Source organism: Papio anubis, chromosome 4 (genome assembly GCF_008728515.1).
Source record: "Papio anubis isolate 15944 chromosome 4, Panubis1.0, whole genome shotgun sequence".
NCBI classification, from domain to species: domain Eukaryota; kingdom Metazoa; phylum Chordata; class Mammalia; order Primates; family Cercopithecidae; genus Papio; species Papio anubis.
This window is the reverse complement of record NC_044979.1, coordinates 100,451,501-100,471,506: the sequence shown is the minus strand read 5'-3', so window position 1 is coordinate 100,471,506 and position 20,006 is coordinate 100,451,501. Positions and strand designations below refer to the sequence as shown.

General features: G+C 45.6%; 1 protein-coding gene across 11 annotated transcripts in view; it reads left to right on the top strand.

The window, feature by feature from the left end:
* NOD1 (nucleotide binding oligomerization domain containing 1) overlaps window positions 1-20,006 on the top strand; it is a 49,692-nt gene that overhangs the window by 5,480 nt on the left and 24,206 nt on the right. For 8 of the 11 annotated variants that reach the window (XR_002520984.2, XR_002520983.2, XM_017956813.3 and 5 more), the window contains exons 2-5: window positions 13,681-13,828; window positions 14,474-14,562; window positions 16,688-17,009; window positions 18,413-18,587. Coding sequence is in view for 9 of the 11 variants with exons in the window: in XM_017956813.3 (XP_017812302.2) it covers window positions 16,809-17,009; window positions 18,413-18,587 (376 nt within the window). In the remaining 2 variants the exon portion in view is untranslated. Of the gene's footprint in view, window positions 1-13,680; window positions 13,829-13,911; window positions 14,106-14,473; window positions 14,563-16,687; window positions 17,010-18,412; window positions 18,588-20,006 lie in introns of all 11 variants that reach the window. The other 3 variants (XM_021935928.2, XM_031665339.1, XM_021935929.2) reach the window with 3 other exon arrangements.

Sequence of the window (20,006 nt, the reverse complement as noted above, 5' to 3'; positions counted from 1 at the left end):
TGAAAGTGGAGGCTCACTCCTCCTGTCACCTCCTCCCACTTCCAGATAACCTTAAACCTCATCCATTGCTTAGGCTGGTTAATCTAATATCAACTGAAAAAAAAAATCTGACACTGGTATTGACTAACATTATTAGAGTGGGTTACAATGTTAGTTTTGAGATAAATGTCATCTTGATGCACTGAGATTGTTAGTCTTTGTGTCATAAAACATGCCTTCACCCAGACAGATGTGGGGGGTATTTGGAAGACAGAAACCAGGCCTAGGAGATCCCAGGTTGAGACTCAGGTGGACAACAACAGTATTGAAAACAATATTACATCGAAGGTACAGTGGTCTGTTCTAAGTACACCACCTTTTTTGGCATTCCTTACTCATCCTCCCTCTCCGTTACCCCAGTGGCTTTGGCCTCTTCTTGAGTTCTGGCAATCTTCCCTGAGGTCTGGGTAAGTGTAATTTGGGGGCCCAGAAAGGCAAATTCTCTGTTGAGTGAGGTGTGGCTGCTTTAGCATTCCTGATAATGAGGTAGTAATTGTTTTTCTGACTTTCTGTGGTTGTGAAGTGCTCTGCTGGCCCCCCACCCTGGTATGGAAGGCTGTTAGAAAGCTATTTGTAGCTCTTGGTTCCTCCTGGCATTTTGGGGCTTCAATTCTGCAACATGTTAATTCAACAACTATTATCAGAAAATCTTGCTGGTGCCAGGAGTCTACTAAGTACTTGGATTACAGCAATGAATGAAACAGACCCAGCCCCTGACCATATGGAATTTGTAGGCTGGGGGGTGGAGAGGATGTCCTAGTCAGCTTGGGTTGCTAAAACTATCAGAGACTGGAGGGCTTAAGCAACAAACATTTATCTCTCACACTTCTGCGGGCTGGAAGTGTGAGACCTGGTTGCCAGCATGGGAGTTCGATGAGGACCCTCTTCCTGGTTTGTGAAAGAGTTCTCTCATGTCTCTTGCTATAAGGGCACTAATCCCATCACTGGGGCTCCACCTCCCTGACCTCATTTAAACCTATTCACCTCGCAACAGCCCTATCTGTAAACACCATCAAACTGGGGGTCCTCCCTCTCCATGTGAACTTTGGAGGGACATAAACAACAGTCCATAAGTGGGAGGTTAGGGCAGTAAGCACACAAGTAAATACATAATTATAACTTGTGGAAAGTGCTTTAAGTGAAAACAATAGCATGTCATGAGACAGGAGATCAGAGCGGAATTAGAATTAGGAGAGTCTGGGGATACCTCTCAAGGAATGAGCCTTTTCAACTAGGACTTGGGATGGAAAAAAGAGTGAAATCATGCTGCATGCAGGGAACAGCGGGTTCAAAGACCCAGAGGTGGGTGTGTTGAGTGGCTGGTGTGGTAAGGCCCAAGCCCAGGAGGGTACAGAGCTAAATAATGAGACATACTCAGGCCAAGCAGGGCCTCCTGGGCTGGGTAAGGATTTGGGGTTTTATTCCAAAGTGCAGAGGGAAACTTTGGAGGAATTTTCCCTCCTGACTTTTCCCTGTCATTCGTAATATACAAGAAAAAGATCATTAACCACCTCTGTTTATTCAGATAATGAACAATCTCTACTTCTTAAGCTATATAAACCTTGTCTTAGTGTGTAAAACAATTCTGGAGAGTATGGTTTTCAATCTCCAGATGAGGGAACTGAGGCTCAAAACAAAGTGAAAAAGACAGAAGCAGGATTTGGAGCCAGGTCTGCCCAGCCCACAACACCTGTTCCGTAGTTTTCTGGGACAGATGAGTGTAAATGGGTGTGGGCCTCCTAGGCACTCAGCGTCCTTCATCCGGAACTTCAATGGATGGACTAGGGTGGAGTCCAGTCCTTCCTGGCTCTTTGGAAACAGGAACAAAAGACCCCGCAGAGTGGAGGGAGGTTGGGCATGTGTGGGTCAGGGGTTCAGAATCTGCAGGCACCAAATGTCAGGGCCCCCTGACTATGGGAAGGGCTGTCAGTTTTTCACGCTAGTCTGTTCTGCTCCTCCTAGCTATTACCCGGAAGTCCCAAAGCGGGTGCCTTCCCGCTCTGTTCACCTTTGAAAATCTGAAGTCATCATTTGCGTGCACTTGGGAGGCCCAGGGTTTGGAAAAAAGAAATTCTTTATTGGGAGCTTTCAGGTCACAGGAAAAGCCTCCACTGTGTGGGGCCCACATCCTTAGCACCGCATGCTGGCTGCTTCCAGGCATCTGCACTGACCCTGTTTCTCCTTCCTTGCTGTGAAGCGGTCATGAGATTGCAGAGCCAGATGTGTTGCAGGCCAGGTGTATCTTGGCTGGTGGGGCAGGCCTTCTGCTTAACATGGGACCTCACTTAGTGAGGGAAGAGAGCAGTCCTGGCCCAGGGGGTGCCGTGTCTGGGGCAGATACTTTAGAGGTTATGGCTCTGTCATCTTCTCAACCTCTTAATGCCACTCAGGGTCACCACACATAAATCCCTGGGTACTCTCCCACTTAGCTCTGTGACAGGTTTGTGTCCTAGATGCTTGCTGACTGTGTATACATGTTCAGTGGGGTGAATAAAAGTCTTCGACTAAGCATTTTGGCCAGTGATCAGCAGAGTGTTTATTTGCTGCGGGCCCAGTTTCAACTCCCACTTCGGTGGTGACTAATATATTTTGTTCTTGTGGAGTGCTTTTCATTTGATGAGCCCCAGACACTTTCTGTGTCAGTCCTCAATGCCATATCCAGATGTCCTCCAGCTTCCAGATCGGCCACTTCGGTGGCACTTTCCTCTGCATGAACACTTCAGCCCTCTCACAGAGTGGAGTTCCAGGAAACCGGTTTCCACTTCAAGGCTCCGTTGTTTTCTGTTGGCTTTCTTCGTTAAGATATTTTTCCTCACTGGCCCCTCAGAGATGAATATGAAGTGCAGTGTTTTTGGAACTTTGTTTTTCACAGCCTGCATAAAACCAAGAAAGTGTCAAGCAGTAGGTGATTAAGTACCAAGTTGCACAGGCAATGCTTTTGAGATTGACAGCTGGGCTCTGGTTAACCTTTTAAAGACAGCAGCGAAGGGAAATGCCTTAGAGCAATAGAAAATATTGGTGATGGAAATTGAATTTATTCACCAATAAACTTGGTAAGTGGCATTCCCTAAGTGAGCCTGTGAATTATGAAAATCCACATCAGTGGACATGATGAAGCACCTGCTATTCGCAGTGTACCGGGCCGGATTCATTCATTCGACGGTTCCTATCTAGCACCCTCTATGTGCTGGAGATATGGTGACTCACCAGATGGACACTCTCCCTTGTCGTCAGTGCTGGCCTTGAAGATGACAGATGGAAATGCTGGCCTAGGCTGCCCTCTTGTAGGTCACAGCCAGTGCTTACTATGTGACCAGTGCTGTTCTAAATACCGTACATATGTGTATTAACTCATTGTATGCTCACAGATATTCCTACATGGGGTAGGTGCAGTTATTATCTGTACTTACAGAGAAGAAAACAGAAGCACAGAAGAGAGCATTATTTGTCCAAGTCACATAGCTGGTGATTGGAACCAGATAGCCTGGCTTTACAGTCTGTGCCCTTCACTGCCACTACCAAGCAATGTGAAAGGGAAATAATCAACTTAGGACACAAGGTTTCACGCCCTCTGAAGCAGGTGGGGATAGAATACCATGGGCCCTCCCAGCAGGGAGAGATGGGCTTAGGGGAGAAACAGAGTAAGGTGGGAACCCTACGCTTTTCCCAATCTGACAGGTGACATCCCCGCTTGGGGGGATGGAGGAAATGTTTGGCTACTGAGGGGGCTACTCTGGCCAGAAGTAAACAAAAGAAGCAACTGTCTCGGGGCCAGGAGACTTGGATGCTAGTTTTGATTGATCCAGACAAGTTCAGGGCCCTGCCCAGGGCCTCCGTTTTCTCATCTCTAAAGTAGGTGGCTTGGACAACATTCGGTTTGACCTCAGGAGCCCAGGATTTCAGCAGAGAGGGGAGGAGCTGGCTCTCTGTGCACTCTGAACAGAGTTTCCTGACCAGAAGATGTTTGGCTCTGAGAGATGTGGGGGCAGGCACTGGACTTCCCAGAAGGCCCTGGCAGCTGTGAAAGGACGTATGCATTCCACTGTGGTCCCACCCCAAATGCTGACGTTGGCTGTGTCTGCATTCCTTTCTTTGTAGGCAGGGTGGCAGTGTCTGTGTGTCTGCGGCTCACACTATAAGGCACTTTGTATGAGAGACAGAGGGAGCTAGAGGGAGGGAAGAGGGAGTAGGGAGAGGAAGGAAGCTGGGAGGGAGAAAGGAGATACCGAGAGGGACTGACTTCCATCTGCTTTCAAATTCTGAGGGATTAAGTGCTTTCAGATACTTAAAGTCAATGAGTGTTAATGGGGTTAAAAAGCCTCCAATAATAATTGTAGCTTCATCCATCTGCTAAATTTTCTCCAGAGTCGCCTGTCTATAGTATTCTGGTATGGCAGAGGCACACATGACCAGACTTGTTTTCCAGGTTAAGTTCCTTAAGAAATTGTAAACCAAGCAAGAAAAACAAACAGACAACAACAAAACACAGATTGTTGTGGATTGTGCAGCAGGAAAAGTAGGACCCTGTTTGAGCTGACCAAGCACGTGTGTTCTCCATGCAGCTCTGTCGAAGCTGTGTAAAATGTGTTCGGTGCTGGCTCCTGCCAGATGCTGTTGGCATGGCTTCATCTGCCCAGCTGGCTGTTGGGTACCTTGCAGAATGATGAAGCCTGTTGTTCACGTCATCACCACAACCCTGGACATCCAAGCAGTGCATGTCAACAAGTAGAGTATAATTATCTTCTTTACTTGTAAAACTGTGGAGCCTGTGGATTAAGTTCACCAAAATGAATCATATTCAAGAGAAGTCACTTCCCAAAGGAGAATCCAGATGTGGTCCCCACATTCATGGATGTATGTGCTCTCCACATTCATGGATATATGTGTGCAAGTTATGCTTGGGGTTGGTGGAGCCCACTCTAATTGACATTTGCAATCTGGGTTATATCACCTCTGAGATAGGCAGGCACCTACGTGAGGAATGATGGCTTTAACTTAGTTCATTCATTAAATGAATATCAGTTATCTATTCCTAATGTCCAGGATGGTGGTGGGCAGAATGTCTTAGAAGCCCATATTGTGTATAGCAGGTTGTGACTTTACCAGAGATGGCATTTGCTGGTTAAACTTTAGTGATAGGATGTGTTTTTAACAGAAAGGGAAACAGAATCCGAGCCAGTTTTCTTGGTAATAATAACCATTTGGGTTGGGGAGCTGATACTGGGTGGGAAAATGTGAGGCCCCTTGGACATCATCCATTTGCTGCTGAGAAATCAAAATTAAAACATCACTTGGTGTCAGAATGTTCCAGAAGGCAGTTGAGCTGCTAATGTGTTAAAGTGTTCAGAGGTATGTGTTATATGAAAAAAAGAGGAAATACAAGACAAAGGAAATGAAACGTTTGGCAATCATTGAGTATTTCTTCAATATGGTATTTCTTGTGGCTCTGGGATTTTAAAAATCCACTGGAAAGCCAGTATTGTTGACTTTTGCTCTGTACTATTTTTGTGGGGACTGATTATTTTTCACTTTATATTCCTTATTTCTGACTAGGCTTAATGGTAACACCCTAAGTTGATGGCCTTCTACTAAATTTAAAACAAAATACAGGCTGGGAGCGGTGGCTCACTCCTGTAATCCCAGCACTTTGGGAGGTCGAGGCAGGTGGATCACCTGAGGTCAGGAGTTCAAGACCAGCCTGGCCAACGTGGTGAAACCCCGTCTCTACTACAAATACAAAAATTAGCCGGGTGTGGTGGCAGGTGCCTGTAATCCCAGCTACTCAGGAGGCTGAGGCAGAAGAATCACTTGAACCCATGAGGCGGAGGTTGCAGTGAGCCGAGATCGCGCCATTGCACTCCAGCGTGGGTGATAAGAGTAAAACTCCATCTCAAAACAAACAAACAAAAATAACAACAACAACAAAAAACTGTTCCTACCCACAATCCCATCAGATTTACTGTGATACTTTTGCCAAACAGGAAGAGCTTTTTATTTATGTACAGGTGCACAGAAAGTCTTAACATCTCATCTGAGTTTGTTTGGTTTTAATGAACCATCGTTTAGTTTAATGAGACCGAGCATTTTTTCTCTAGGGCAGATGGGCCCTTTGAGTTGAAAGTCACAGTTCCTCAAAAGAAGGCAGTCGCTGAGAATGTTGTGCTGGCCTGCCTCGAGATGTCCTGAGATGCCCTCATGAGGAAAAGGCTCTAAAATATTTTAATCATGCAAGTGTATAGCCTTCTTATAAAACATTATGAATAAAAGTACTACCCTACTCCTGGTGTCCTCTACCTTTCCAGAAGTAATTTTTATTCTCACACCGTGTGTCTTCTCACGGGTAGTTTTCTTGGCGTTTACATTCATGGATGTATGCCTATGGAAAATATGGAGTGCTTTGTGTATTTGGAGGGCAGGGGATGTGGGCAAGCCATATAAATGTTATTATACTTTATATTTCTTTCTACAACTTGCATTTTTCAATTGACAGGATGTCTTGTGGATCTTTCTATGTCAGTACATACAGCTCCACCATGTTCTTTTTCATCACTGGTCTGCTTGGCTTTTATGGGTACCCACCAAATAATTCTAACAGAGATGATGGCTGTGGTTCTGTGGGGCCAAGCGAGGGGTGGAGTGAGGTGTCGGGACCAGGGACCCAACACGAGTTGGGAGAAGGTGAATGATGTAACCTCAGGACAAACAAAGAGGGTGCATGTTCTGCCTATTTTTCTTCCTAGTGAAGTAGTATCTCCCTATGTAGATGACTGCTAAGTCTGAGGTAGACAGGGAATGGTGTTATATTTTATCTTAAATTTTAATTCCATAAATATTTATAGTATCTGAAAAAAGGTTGTAGTGACTTTTCTGTACTAAGAGGGGTCCTTTACTGTAGTGGGCTCAAACAACCAAGGTTTTTATTTTGTTTGTTTTTTAAGAAACAGAGGTCTTACTTGTCACCCAGGCTGGAGTACAGTGGTGTGATCATAGCTCACTGTAGCCTTGAACTCTGAACTTCTGGGCTCAAGTGATCCTCCTGCCTCGGCCTCCTGAGTCGTTAGGGCCATAGGCATGTACCACCATGCCTGGCTATCAAACAATCAAGGTTGATTTCTTCCTCATATTTTATGTCCATTGCGAGTTGGCAAGAGCTACTCATTGTGGTTATTTGTGGGCCTGAGCTGATGGAGCTGCCCCCGTCTTGTGCTAATCATAGTGCCAGAAGCAAAAAAAAAAAAAAAAAAAAAATTGCACATTGATAAATTATGCAGTGATGCCTAAAAGCCTCCTACACAAAGCAATGCGTTCCACTTCTGCTCATGATTCGTGAGTTAAAGCCTGTAACTTCAAGGGGGTAGGGAAGTGTAATCTTACCAGGTGTCTAGGAGAAGAACCTGAACTGTTTGATGAGCAGAATACTTCTACCACTGTGCTGGTTTTCAAGGAAGGGGTGGGAAAGTCTTTGAAAACTCTCCTATGACCCATAAAGTTATATCCTAGAAGCCAGTCCTTTCTGTGTACATAAAATCACTGGCCTTTACCTGTGGCTGCCAAGGTGGCAGAGAGCTGAGCTGTTTGGGAACTCACTTCAAGAAGTGGTCAGAGCTTGAGGAGGGAGGGTCAGGACAGGAGCAGGGGAGGATGGCATGGCACTGGGCCAGGTTCCATATGACCTGGATGCCAGCAAAGCTGGCCTTGGTTTTGCTTATGCTTGTATTTGTTTCCAACCTATATAGAAAGTATCACAGTAGAAAAACTTACAGAATGGCCTGACTACACAGAGCTCACTGGTGAAGAACACTGCGTTGTAACTCTTAAGATAGCATCTGCTACATTGCTAAAGAATGTTTTACAACAGAGCTTAGATCTGTTAGGAATCTTAGCTGCTACTGTTGCAACACCAGTTTGTGGAAAGCTGTGTTATTTATTTTGAAATATAAACATTAAACAAAAGAGCAAATAATGATTCCCAAGGATTGGGTGCCTAAAAAAAGAGTGAAATCACGAGGCCAGTGTGGATGATGGGAAATGACTTTCTTAAGGTTTCTGTTCTCAATCTGGCCCCATCAGTTGGGATGGAGTCCAGTCTTGTCTGCTCATCCTGGAAGGAAGGCACTCATAGTCACACTGGAGCAGGGAAACCTCTGCTGGGTGATTCTGCACAGCATGAAGCTCCTGCTAAATGGATCAGGTTTGCTAGTGTTTTTTAGGCTGCAGAGAACAGGGGTGCACTAGGCTCTCTATGTTCATGGGGGTTTATTATAAAGATACACAAAATAAAGGAAGCCGTGGCTGGTGGCCTCAGCTGTGGGCAGTCAAACCCACACGTACTGTGGGTTTTTGGGACTCAGCATCTCTCTAAATGGCTCAAATTTAAACTCCCTGAGAGAGGAGCTCTAACCAGGTCTCCCTGTCACCTACCATTACAGAGGGCTGCAGTGGAGCAGACACCTCTGTGATCGTGCTGGCTGGAGCCCAAGGAAGCTCTTGAGAGCCACAGCACCTCCCTGTCTCTCTCTGCTCATTTCTTCTTCCACACGTTCACCATACTTGTGATTCCTTGTTCTGTGTCTGTCGGTCCTGCCCGGTTATAAACTCTGTGAGGGCAGGGAGCTACTTGACCTCTGTGTGCCTCGGTTTCCTCATGTGTAAATTGGTGGTAACAATGACCCCTGCCATCTAGGGTTGTTGCAAGGATTGAGACAATAGAAATTAGTAAATGATTCGCTCATTACTGAGTGCCAGCCCTGGCCTAGGCATTTTGTGCATATTAACTCACTTAATCCTTACAGCAACATTTTGAGGTAGGAACTCTTACCTTGAGGCAATCACGGCACAGAAAGGATGGCTAACTTGCTAACAAGTGATGATCCTTATAATGAGTGATCTTATAATAAAGTCCCATGAACAGACATAACCTGAGAGTGCCCCTGTTCCCCACAGCCTAAAATCACCAACAAACATGGTCCATTTAACGGGAACTTCCTTCTAATTTGTTCATGAGTCAGAATTTGAACACTGCTGTCTCTAGAGATCCCAGACACCACGGATGTAACCCCTATGTTGTCCTGCCTCTCACCATGTGTATAAAGCCTTAACATCCATGCTGACGCCCTAGTAAAACACTTGGTGTTAGCTATTATCAGACTAGGCCCTGCTGGAGCCCTTGCACAGCACAGGGCCAGACATGAGGAAGTGCTCAGTGGATCTCTGTAGAAGGAATGAACAAGGCTGCAACCTCATGGAGTTGTCCCACCACTCTCTGCCCCTGCCCACCCCGTCGCAGCTATCCTGTGGGTCACGCTAATGGGAGAGCACTGTCATGTGACTCGCAGCTGGCAGAGGCTGCTGGGCAAGGTGTCCAGGTTTGCTGTAGCAGTTCAGGCAGGCAGGGCCGGGCCGAGGAAAGGGAGACCGTTTGCCATTATCTTTGAGCCTCTCTTTGGCATGTGGAATTTCTCAGATGCAGAGCTTTAAAGCAGCAGAGTGGCAGGTGAGTTCTTACCCTTCTTTATGAAAGAAAAACCAGGGAAAGCAAAGCATTCTGCTTTCTAGAAGCCAGGTCATCTGGAAGCCAGCTTCTGCAGCTCAAAAGAGGGCCTTCACAGTTACAAAGAAACACAAGATCATGGTAAGAGTACAACAAAAACATGGTGTGAAGCCAAACATGCAAAAAGTCAGTGTAGGCGCAAATGCACGCAGAGAAAAGCTGAGAGGAAGTGCTCCAAAATGAGAATAGTGGTTACTGCATGTGAGTAATAGGGAACTTAATTTATTCCTCTAAAATTTTTTTTTTTTTTTTGCATTTCCCAAGTTTTCTACAGTGAGCAGGTATTGTTTTATACTTACAGAAAAAGTTATTAAAACATAGAAAGGTACATGTAGAGAACATCTTTATAATGTTCTTTTTTTTTTAATCTTAGTATCTTAGTTATAAGAAATGCACATCTCCTCTTTCCTGGGACAGGGCAAGGAAAGAAAGAAGCCTGGGGTGAAAGTGACACTGAGCCTGGGGTGAAAGTGACACTGAGTGTGTGTGTATCTGTGGTTTCTCTGGGGCCACCCGATGATTCAGGGACAGAGTCCTGGCTGCTCTCCAGGAGGTGAGACTCCTTTCGAGGTCAATCATTTCCTGATGGGTCCTGGTGGCCTCACGAGATATTAATATAGTATAGTTTGGTCAGTACCCATTTCTGTTTCCCAGATTATTAACACTTCCTATTGCTCATCACTTTTGTTTTTGTCTTGGGATCATCTTTCTTCTACCTGAAAAACTCTATTTAGTATTTATTTTAGTGCAGATACAGTAGCAACAAAGTCTCAGTTTTTACCTGGAAAAACTTTATTTTGCCTTTGCTTAAAAGAAAATCAATTTCATGGAAGTGTAATTTCATACAATAACATTCACAGATTTCAAGCATATGGGTTGCTGACTTTTGACAAGTTGTATGTATCTATATGTATATTCATACATACAGACACACATATGTGACTGTATAAAAGGGAGAGAGCAAGCACTGCAATCAAGACACAAAACATTTCTATCTCCCCAGAAATGACCCTTATTCCTCTTTGCAGTCAATTTCTCCCCCACTCCCATCTGCCCCCTGCCTCAGGAAACCATTGATCTGATTTCTAGATCAGATTTTCAGAATCACATGCATGAAATCTTTTTTTCTGAGATAGTGTCTCACTCTGTCACCCAGGCTGGAGTGCAATGGCACAATCTTGGCTCACCGCAGCCTCCACCTCCCGGATTTAACCAGTTCTCCTGCCTCAGCCTCCCTGGTAGCTGGGATTACAGGTGTGCGCCACCATGCCCTGCTAATATTTGTATTTTCGAGGAGACAGGGTTTCACAATGTTGGCCAGGCTGGTCTCGAACTCCTGGCCCCAAGTGATCCACCTGCCTTGGCCTCCCAAAGTGCTGGGATTACAAGTGTGAGTCACTGCACCCAGCCCTATGTACTCTATTGAGCCTGGCTTCTCTTACTCAGTGTAGTATCTGTGACCTTCATTCACGACGTATTCTGGTTTCATTGGCATTTATTGTTGAATTGTGTTCTACTGTATGGATATGCTATACTTTGTCAATCCATTCACCGGCAGTTGTCCTCTGTGTGAGCCACAAGTTATTCTATTATAACCAGGACTGGAAGTCCCTTGTTTTTTTAAAAAAAAAAACAGCAAAAACAAAAAACAACAAAAAACCCATCAGAACCCCTGATTCTTTTCAAAAGGCAGGTTTCTAGAAGGGGAAGTTACTAAATAGAAAGTTTTCAGAGTCTGTTGACACATACTATGTCAAAGGACTTTCCAGAGACTTCCACAGATTTACATTTCCACCAGTGGTATAGGAGAGTCCTGACTCACCAAACATCAACAGCATTTTTGTATCTTACTCTCTGATCTTTGCAAGAATGCAAAGCTGCCAAATTGTATGCAGCAGTGAAGGGAATTTTACATTGAGTATAAACCAGTAGGTCCAGTATGTATTTTCTTCCTGAGTTTGCAGAATTTTCAGTGACCTCACGTCTTTAACCTCTGTTTCACTGAGTTGCCGATGAAACTGATCTGAAAAGCCAATTAAGATCATTCCTGGCCGGGCGCGGTGGCTCACGCCTGTAATCCCAGCACTTTGGGAGGCCGAGGTGGGTAGATCATGAGGTCAGATCAAGACCATCCTGGCTAACACGGTGAAACCCCATCTCTACTAAAAATACAAAAAATTAGCAAAAAAAAAAAAAATGGCGGGCACCTGTAGTCCCAGTTACTGGGGAGGCTGAGGCAGGAGAATGGCGTGAACCCGGGAGGCGGAGCTTGCAGTGGGCCGAGATCGTGCCACTGCACCCCAGCCTGGGCGACAGAGCGAGACTCCATCTCAACAACAGCAACAACAACAACAAAGGTCATTCCTGGCATCAGTATTTTAAATGGAAGGACAGCAGGCAGGAACTCTGACGTCTCACCACCCTAGCTTTTAGTGATTGCCCTGGAGTGGCGCTGTCCACTTAAGTAGCCCTTGGCTGCATGTGGCTCTTGAGCACTGGAAATGTGGTTGATCCAAATTGAGATGTGAGGTTAAAACACATGCCAGGTTTCCAAGCCTTAGTATGAAGAAAAAGAATGTAAACTATCTCATTAATAAATTTTGTGTTGATGGGCTGGGTGCAGTGGCTCTCACCTGTAATCCCAGCACTCTGGGAGGCCGAGGTGGGAGGATCACTTGAGGCCAGGAGTTCAAGACCAGCCTGGGCAATATGATGAAACCCTGTCTCTACTAAAAATACAAAAATTAGCCAGGTGTGGGGGTGTGCACCTGTAATCCCAGCTACTTGGGAGGCTGAGGCAGGAGAATTGCTTGAACCTGGGAGGTGGAGGTTGCAGTGAGCCGAGATCACACCACTGCACTCCAGCCTGGGCAACAGAGTGAGTGAGACTTCATGTCAAAATAATAATAATAATCAATACAAAAATTTTGTATGGATGACATAAATTTTGTATGGATGACATAAATTTTGTATGGATGGTATACTGAAAGATTTTGAGTGTATTAGAATTAAAATATATAATTGAAATTGATATATCACCTGTCCATTTTTACTTTTATTAATGTGGCTACTAAAAAGTTTTAAATTACTGGGAAGCTGTGTCATATTTCAATTCATCAGAACTGCTCTGTGGTCTTCTTTTTCCCTTTGAAGATCCGCCATCCTGCAATCCCTGCTTCCTTTTCACCAGAGCAGCTTCCCTGAATCTTCTCCTGGAGGCTCTGCAGACCTTTTATTTAGTTTGGAAGATCACATTGCAGGATGGGACTTGGGCACTGGTTTCTGTGAGGAGCCTAGAGTGGTGAATTGCCCCTGGAATTCCCTTACCCTGGGAACTAACCCTCTCTGAGGGCAGAAAGCTAGAAAGAAGAGGACTTGGGAGGAGATGCCTGTGCAAGCCCCAGCTCCCTTCAGGGCTCCCTCATCGCCCACAGGCTCTACCCCCACCTGCCTTTGCCTCAGGAGATGGCTTTTGGTGGTGGACTCACCCTCCTCTGATCTCTGTTTCATTTTTCCAGTTGGTGATCCATCTTTTGTTCTGCGGTGCGTCCTTTTTTTCTGGCTGCCTCCATTAGCTTGGTTTTTTTCTTTGTGTATTCCCTGGAGCTGCCTTACCAGGATCTCCAACTTCAGTCCCCATTGGTCTGCACCACTGGCCTGGGAAAGCCCCACTGAGGAGAGCAGACCCAGCTCCCAGATACCTGGTCCTGGTCCAACCTTGGTCTTTTTGCCTGGAAGAGAGAACCAGACCCTCTTCATCAACAGGACCCCCCCTTTACCAAGTAAAGAAAGGAAAGGATTGCCTGCCAGGGCCAGCAGATCTCTGGCTCTTTGGTGTTTCTGAAATAAGTGCCCATGAACTTTAAATTGATCTCCAGTCTCCCATGGTATGGTTTTGGTCTACCCTTAGATTCTGTTTACCAGGTCTGAGTTCAGTTTCTCTGCTTTCCTTTCCAACATCCATACCTTGTTAAGTTCTTGCTGAATTGAGCTAACTCTGCACACTTGATTAAATCTTAAGCCAGGGCTCTAGAAATTATAAAGCAGCCTGCTTGCCAGATGGCTGTCATATAATATATTGCTTTATTTAGGTGATTGTAAGTCAGGAGACTTTCCTTCAGTTTCTGCCTTTGATGGCAAGAGGTGGAGATACCTGTCTATGGCGGCGATTACAGAAAACATCTGGGAAGACAAGTCGCTGTTTTTATGGGAATCGCAGGCTTGGAAGAGACAGAAGCAGTGAGTAAAATGGGCCCCTCGTGGGAGGCGGGCAAAGGTCGGGAAAGGAGGGATGAAGGAAGTTGTGCAATACCCCTTCCCAGCTTTCTAAAGAATGGAGCATGACGTTGAAAAACGCTAAATCACGAAGTGAGAAGCGACTTCTTTCCATTTTTCTCTCAGCCTTGTGATGATCTTAAAGAGAAAGTCTCAATTCTGTGCTACTGTGTCTTTAACATCTCTCAGATGCTTGCGAGAGAAAACAGGCCCCAACCGCAGCAGGCCTAGCTGGAATACGGTAATATTGTTGTATTTCTGGTGAATTAATTTTTGTGTTACTTTCTATGCATTGCAAAGGATTTTTTTTTTCTGTTTCTAATGGTGACATAACATTCCTTTAAAATTATTAGCATTTTCAAAACTCAACTGAAAACAAAAAGTTAAGCAAATAAAGTATGGGTGTGTCTCAATTATGGCAAGAACAACCAAAAACTGACTATGGTGGGGATGTTGAACGTTTAGAAAACACTGTCCTAAAAGAAGAAGGTACAGAGAGTAGTCTGATATCTGGGAATACTAGATTTTAAAATTATTCTCTTGCCAGTTTTATTCATTCATTCACCATGTGCCACAATAATTTTTTTAAGTCTTTGTTCGATTTTGCAGATTCCAGAAAGAACTTGGAAATTGAAGATTTAAAGAATGTTGTTTTAAAATATTCTAACTTCAAAGAATGATGCCAGGAACTTAAAAAGGTATTATTAACTGCTAATTTAAATTTAATATTGTCAACTGATATGCTTTAAATGAGCCGATTTTTTAAAGCTAAGGATCCTAAAGGGGGTCATAGAATTGACCGCCACGGAAAATAGCTGGGCGTGGTGGCTCACGCCTGTAATCCAAACAATTTGGGTGGCCGAGGCAGGCAGATCACTTGAGGTCAGGAGTTCAAGACCAGCTTGGCCAACATGGTGAAACCCTGTCTCTATTAAAAATACAAAAATTAGCTGGGTGTGGTGACACACGCCTGTAGTTCTAGCTACTCAGGTGGCTGATGCAGGGTAATTGCTTGAGCTCGGGAGGCAGATGTTGCAGTGAGCCAAGATTGTGCCACTGCACTCCAGCCTGGGCCACACAGTGGGACTCTGCCAAAAAAAAAAAAGAAAAAAAGAAAAAGGAGAAAAGGCTGGATTAGCATTTAATAACTTTTATTGGAACAATAACCAATATTTTCATCCCTTTAAATTTTTTTGGTGGGGATCTCTTGCCCTTCTGTTGCTGATAATTTTAAATTGTACTCTTTCTTGTGCTATCATTTGGGTTCTAAAAAGAAAGCTATTGTGTGGGATCTGGCATTTGATAGGTTAAAAAAAGAAAACATGGAAGCGTGTCAAAGAGCAGGAGACTCATGTGCCCTTGGTGGAAAAAAAATTGAGAACCACTAGACCTGAATGTTAACAGATGTGGCTTGTGAAACATATTAATGATGTTGATAGTGTTAAAAGATCTATGAACTTTTTTTTGAACTATAAAAAAACTTTTTTTTTTAAACTCTTTCTGTGAAATGCATGGGTTTTCCTGCCTAGACAAACAACAGAGTGGCCAATTTCAGGCCTTTCCGCTTCCAAGATCATTTTGCACATGCAAGTATGCCTAGACGAGAAGAGGCTGAAGGGTCTTCTGTGGGATTTAAAAAAAAAATTATTATTATTATTTGCTGTTACTGTTATAAGGAAGGTAGTGAGTTCAATTTTGGGATAACTCAGATAAACCCAAGTGTTTTTTAATGCCCAAATAAAATAGCTTGGGTCCCTGTTCCTACCCAGACAAGAAACTCAGCACTTGTTTTCAAGGGTTTCCAGAGAGATGCCTCTCTTGGGAATCTAATCCCGGGAACTCCGTGCCGACTCTCCCTCTTCCTCCTGCACCTCTGCCCTCCCTCTGTCCCGCTTCATGCCACATGGGGCCATTGCTTCTCCCTCCTTCCCCAGGGTGCTTGTGTATAACAGACTTTGCTGAAGGCCAAGGACACAGGGGAAGAGGTTATAGCACAAACCAAAATGGGCAACAGTGACTGAGACATCACTGTCCCCAGGTTCCTTGGCTCTGGCTACCACAGGAGACTTCATGCAGTTGTCTCTCTCCTTAGGCTATTTTGTGCTGAGACCCTGTCTCCCACCAAACCTCACAGGTCCTTCTTTCTCAGTTCTGGGCCTGTTCCCTGCTTGGGGAATGCAGAAACCTCCAAGCCCTGTTAACCTTATTATGTAAAATAATACACCTTTCCATCTCTATCTCAGTCTACGATCGAAGCACACTTTTGCTTTATAGTAATAATGAAGAAGTTTTGATTTAAAAATAAAAAAGGGTTGGCTATCTCTGGTCACCTACTCTGGTGATGTAACCCTCAAGCGCAAACAATTAAATTATGATTTTTTTTTCTTTAATGCATCTAAGATAAAAGTTTTGTTGCAGACAGGACCTTGCTCTGTAACCCAGGCTGGAGTGCAGTGCTGTGATAATAGCTCACTGCAGCCTTGAACTCCTGTGCTCATGCGATCCTCCTGCCTTAGCCTCCCCAATAGCTAGGACTACAGGTGTACGCCACTATGCCTGGCTAATTTTTTTATTTTTTGAGAGATGGGGGTCTCACTATGTTGCACAGGCTGGTCTCAAACTACTGGCCTTACTTTAAGCTATCTGCCCATCTCAGCCTCCCAAAGCACTGGGATTACAGTCATGAGCCAACTTGCCTGGCCAGATAAAGGTCTTAAGCACGGCTCCTTCCTGCTCTAGGTAGAGAAACCCAGGACCAGTGGGAGGTGGGGTGGGCTCTTTCTTTAGCTTTTGCTTTTCTGATGATATCATTGGTCTCTTCAGGAGATGCACAGAGTAGCAGGGGCCCTGGAGGGCAGGGCCTGAATCCTGATTGCCCTACTGCTGGGAGGACACACGCAGCCGAAGATGAATTTGGGAAAAGTAGCCACTTGCTACTTTAACTATGGAAGAGCAGGGCCACAGTGAGATGGAAATAATCCCATCAGAGTCTCATCCCCACATTCAATTACTGAAAAGCAACCGGGAACTTCTGGTCACTCGCATCCGCAACACTCAGTGTCTGGTGGACAACTTACTGAAGAATGACTACTTCTCCACCGAAGACGCTGAGATTGTGTGTGCCTGCCCCACCCAGCCCGACAAGGTGCCCCGGGGACAGGGATGGGCATGGGCATTGTGTGGACCCGGGGAGCTGGAAGAGGCCTCTCCCTGCTGATCTGAATGAAGAGCGTGGGAGTTTAGTCCAGTGGGCAGGGCTGCACTTTGGGGTACTAATAGCACACAAATGCCTGGGTTAGCAGGTTGCACAATCAGGTCTTTCATTCCTGTGTTTGTGTCTGGAGCAAACCCTGACATCTCAGTTCTCATTGCTGTGTGTATTGGTTCTCAGACACTTCATTTTTGGATCCTCTTTAAATTAGGAGGGAAAAAGAACATAAGCATAAAAGCATCCCCAGCAGCGATGTTCGTTCAGTGCCTCTGAAGACTGGAGGGTGCTCGCTGCTGGGTGAGACTTGGAGGGGAACTGCCTCAGGTTCAGGAATGATGACATCCCACGGTGGGTCCACAGCGAAGGATCTTCCCCGCTCCACTGTGGGGCGCCTTAACAGCCCTTACTTTCACTGAAGTTTTGCGTTATCTCCTGAAAAATAAAATGGAGACCACAAATTCCTTCTTGGTTAGAGGAATGACACAACCCGTTTATGACATGACCCCGCTGGGATTCAGAAGAGACCAGGACTGTTTCTGGGGGAAGCAGTAGCACACTCGTGTGCTTTGTTCTCTTCTCTTGGTTTGTTTTCCTACATTTTTAACAAGAAAAAAAGCCGTTTTTAACGTATGGCCTGTCACCCTCCTGCTGTGTGGCCCGGGTGCCCACCTCATTATGCCCAAGGGTTAGCTCTCCCCTCTCCACTCTCATTCCTGCACGCCAGTTGTGTCAGGTTAAGAGGGACAAGGAGAAGGCTGGGCACCATGGCTCATGCCTGTAATCCCAGCACTTTGGGAGGCCGAGGCAGATGGATCACCTGAGGTCGGGAGTTTGATACCAGCCTGGCCAACATGGTGAAACTCCGTCTCTAATAAAAATACAAAAATTAGCCGGGTGTGGTGGCGGGCGCCTGTAATCCCAGCCACTTAGGAGGCTGAGGCAGGAGAATCCCTTGAACCTGGGAGGTGGAGGTTGCAGTGAACCAAGATTGTGCCATTGCACTCCAGCCTGGGTGACAGAGTGAGACTCTGTCTTAAAAAAAAAAAAAAAGGGAAAAGGAGGGAGAGAATTCCATAGCTACTTGTCTGTCCTTTTTATTTTTCGGCTCATGGAAGCCTCGTGGTTCCTTAGAGCTGGGTGGTTTTATTTCTTGCTCAGGAGGTCATTTTTCAGATTTTAGGGCTCCAACATGTTGACTGTCACAGCAGCTGGGGGGATGGCATAGCTACCAGCTGTAGTAAGAACTCAGAGCCCTGCCCTGAGCCTGCCTGAGGGTCCTTACGGTAGGAGGATGCCTCTCATGCCAGCCCGTGCCCTCATGCTTGTGTCGCCTCCAGGTCCGCAAAATTCTGGACCTGGTACAGAGCAAGGGTGAAGAGGTATCCGAGTTCTTCCTCTACTTGCTCCAGCAACTCGCAGATGCTTACGTGGACCTCAGGCCTTGGCTGCTGGAGATTGGCTTCTCCCCTTCCCTGCTCATTCAGAGCAAAGTTGTGGTCAACACTGACCCAGGTAGGAGTCAGCCCCAGCGAGACTGCAGGCACCAGTGCAAGCAGGGCCCTGGGGTTTGGTAATGGCTGGGCCAGCCCTGAGTGCCACCTCAGGAAGCAGGCCCAGGTGCTACTTTGAGTTTAGAAAGGAACAGCGGAACCCTGTCACCCAAGTGCAGCCCAGGTGGCTGCTATTGAACTGCCCATACCTTGATGGTCTGGTTTATAGAAGGGCCTGGGGAAGTGTGAGAATGGCCTCTGTTCTAACCGCTTGCTTTCTTCCTATTCTGACATATGTAGACATTTTAATGGTTGCACAAATTCAAGGTTGTATTTTTTTTTCTTTAAAAAAAATCTTTAGCTAGACATGGTAGCATACACCTGTAGTTCCAGCTACTCGGGAGGCTGAGGCAAGAGGACTGCTTGAGCCCAGGAGTCTGAGGCTGCAGCAAGCTGTGATTGTGCCCCTACACTTCAGCCTGGGTGACAGAGTGAGACCTTGTCTCTGAAAAAGGAAAGAAAAAAATTAAAAAGCCTTCCCAGTTTTGATTCTAAGCAAGGTATTCTGTCACCCTTGGGTGCCAGTCCTTATTTCCAAAGCACCATGGGAGACCCCATTAGTTAACTGATTCGTTCAATAAGTATTTTTTGCTGTACCCACCACATGCCAAGACCCTACCCTGTGCTGAATGTCAGGGAGACAGTGGTGAGCAAACACAGATAGGGTTCCTGCCCTCAGGGAGCTTCAAGTCTGCTGGAAGAGACCACCAGTCAGCAGTCTCACAAATGTGCCCTTGCAAATGGCAGTCAGCACAGTGGCAGTCCAAGGCACATGAGAACATATCATTGGGGCCAGGATCTGCTCTGGGGCAGGAGTCTTCTTTCTCTGCTTTTAAACTCTCCACTTTGAGACAGCTGTTGGTAACATACCAGCACCAAGGTCCCAAATCCTGCCTTTTAAAGAATCCAATATGTCATTGGAAACAGAAGCACAAGACAGGTGTGTGCTTAGGGGAAACAAGGCCAGCCGGCAGAGTGTCAGGGCTAGGCTCCGGCTTCCACGGCCCCTGCAGGTGCCTGCCAGCCACTGCCAGCTTCTGACTCTGTCTGCTCCTTCCTGCCTCCCCTTGTTTCCTTCCCGCATGAAAAAAAAAAGGAAAATATTCCCATGAGGAATCATTCTTTTGAAAGACTTCTCTGTTGGTTCCATTAGCCAGCTACTTTATTAGCTTTTAAAGCGTAATTCACTCTACAAGCAGCCTCACACAAAAGACTACATATTGTATGATTCTGTTTATATGAAAGGTCCAGAAAAGGTAAATCTATAGACAAAGCATATCAGTAGATGCCTATGGCCCAGGGATTGGCTGCAAATAGGCTCCAGAAAACTGGGAAAATGGTGATGTTCTAGAACTGGACTGTGGTGAGGTTTGCACAACTT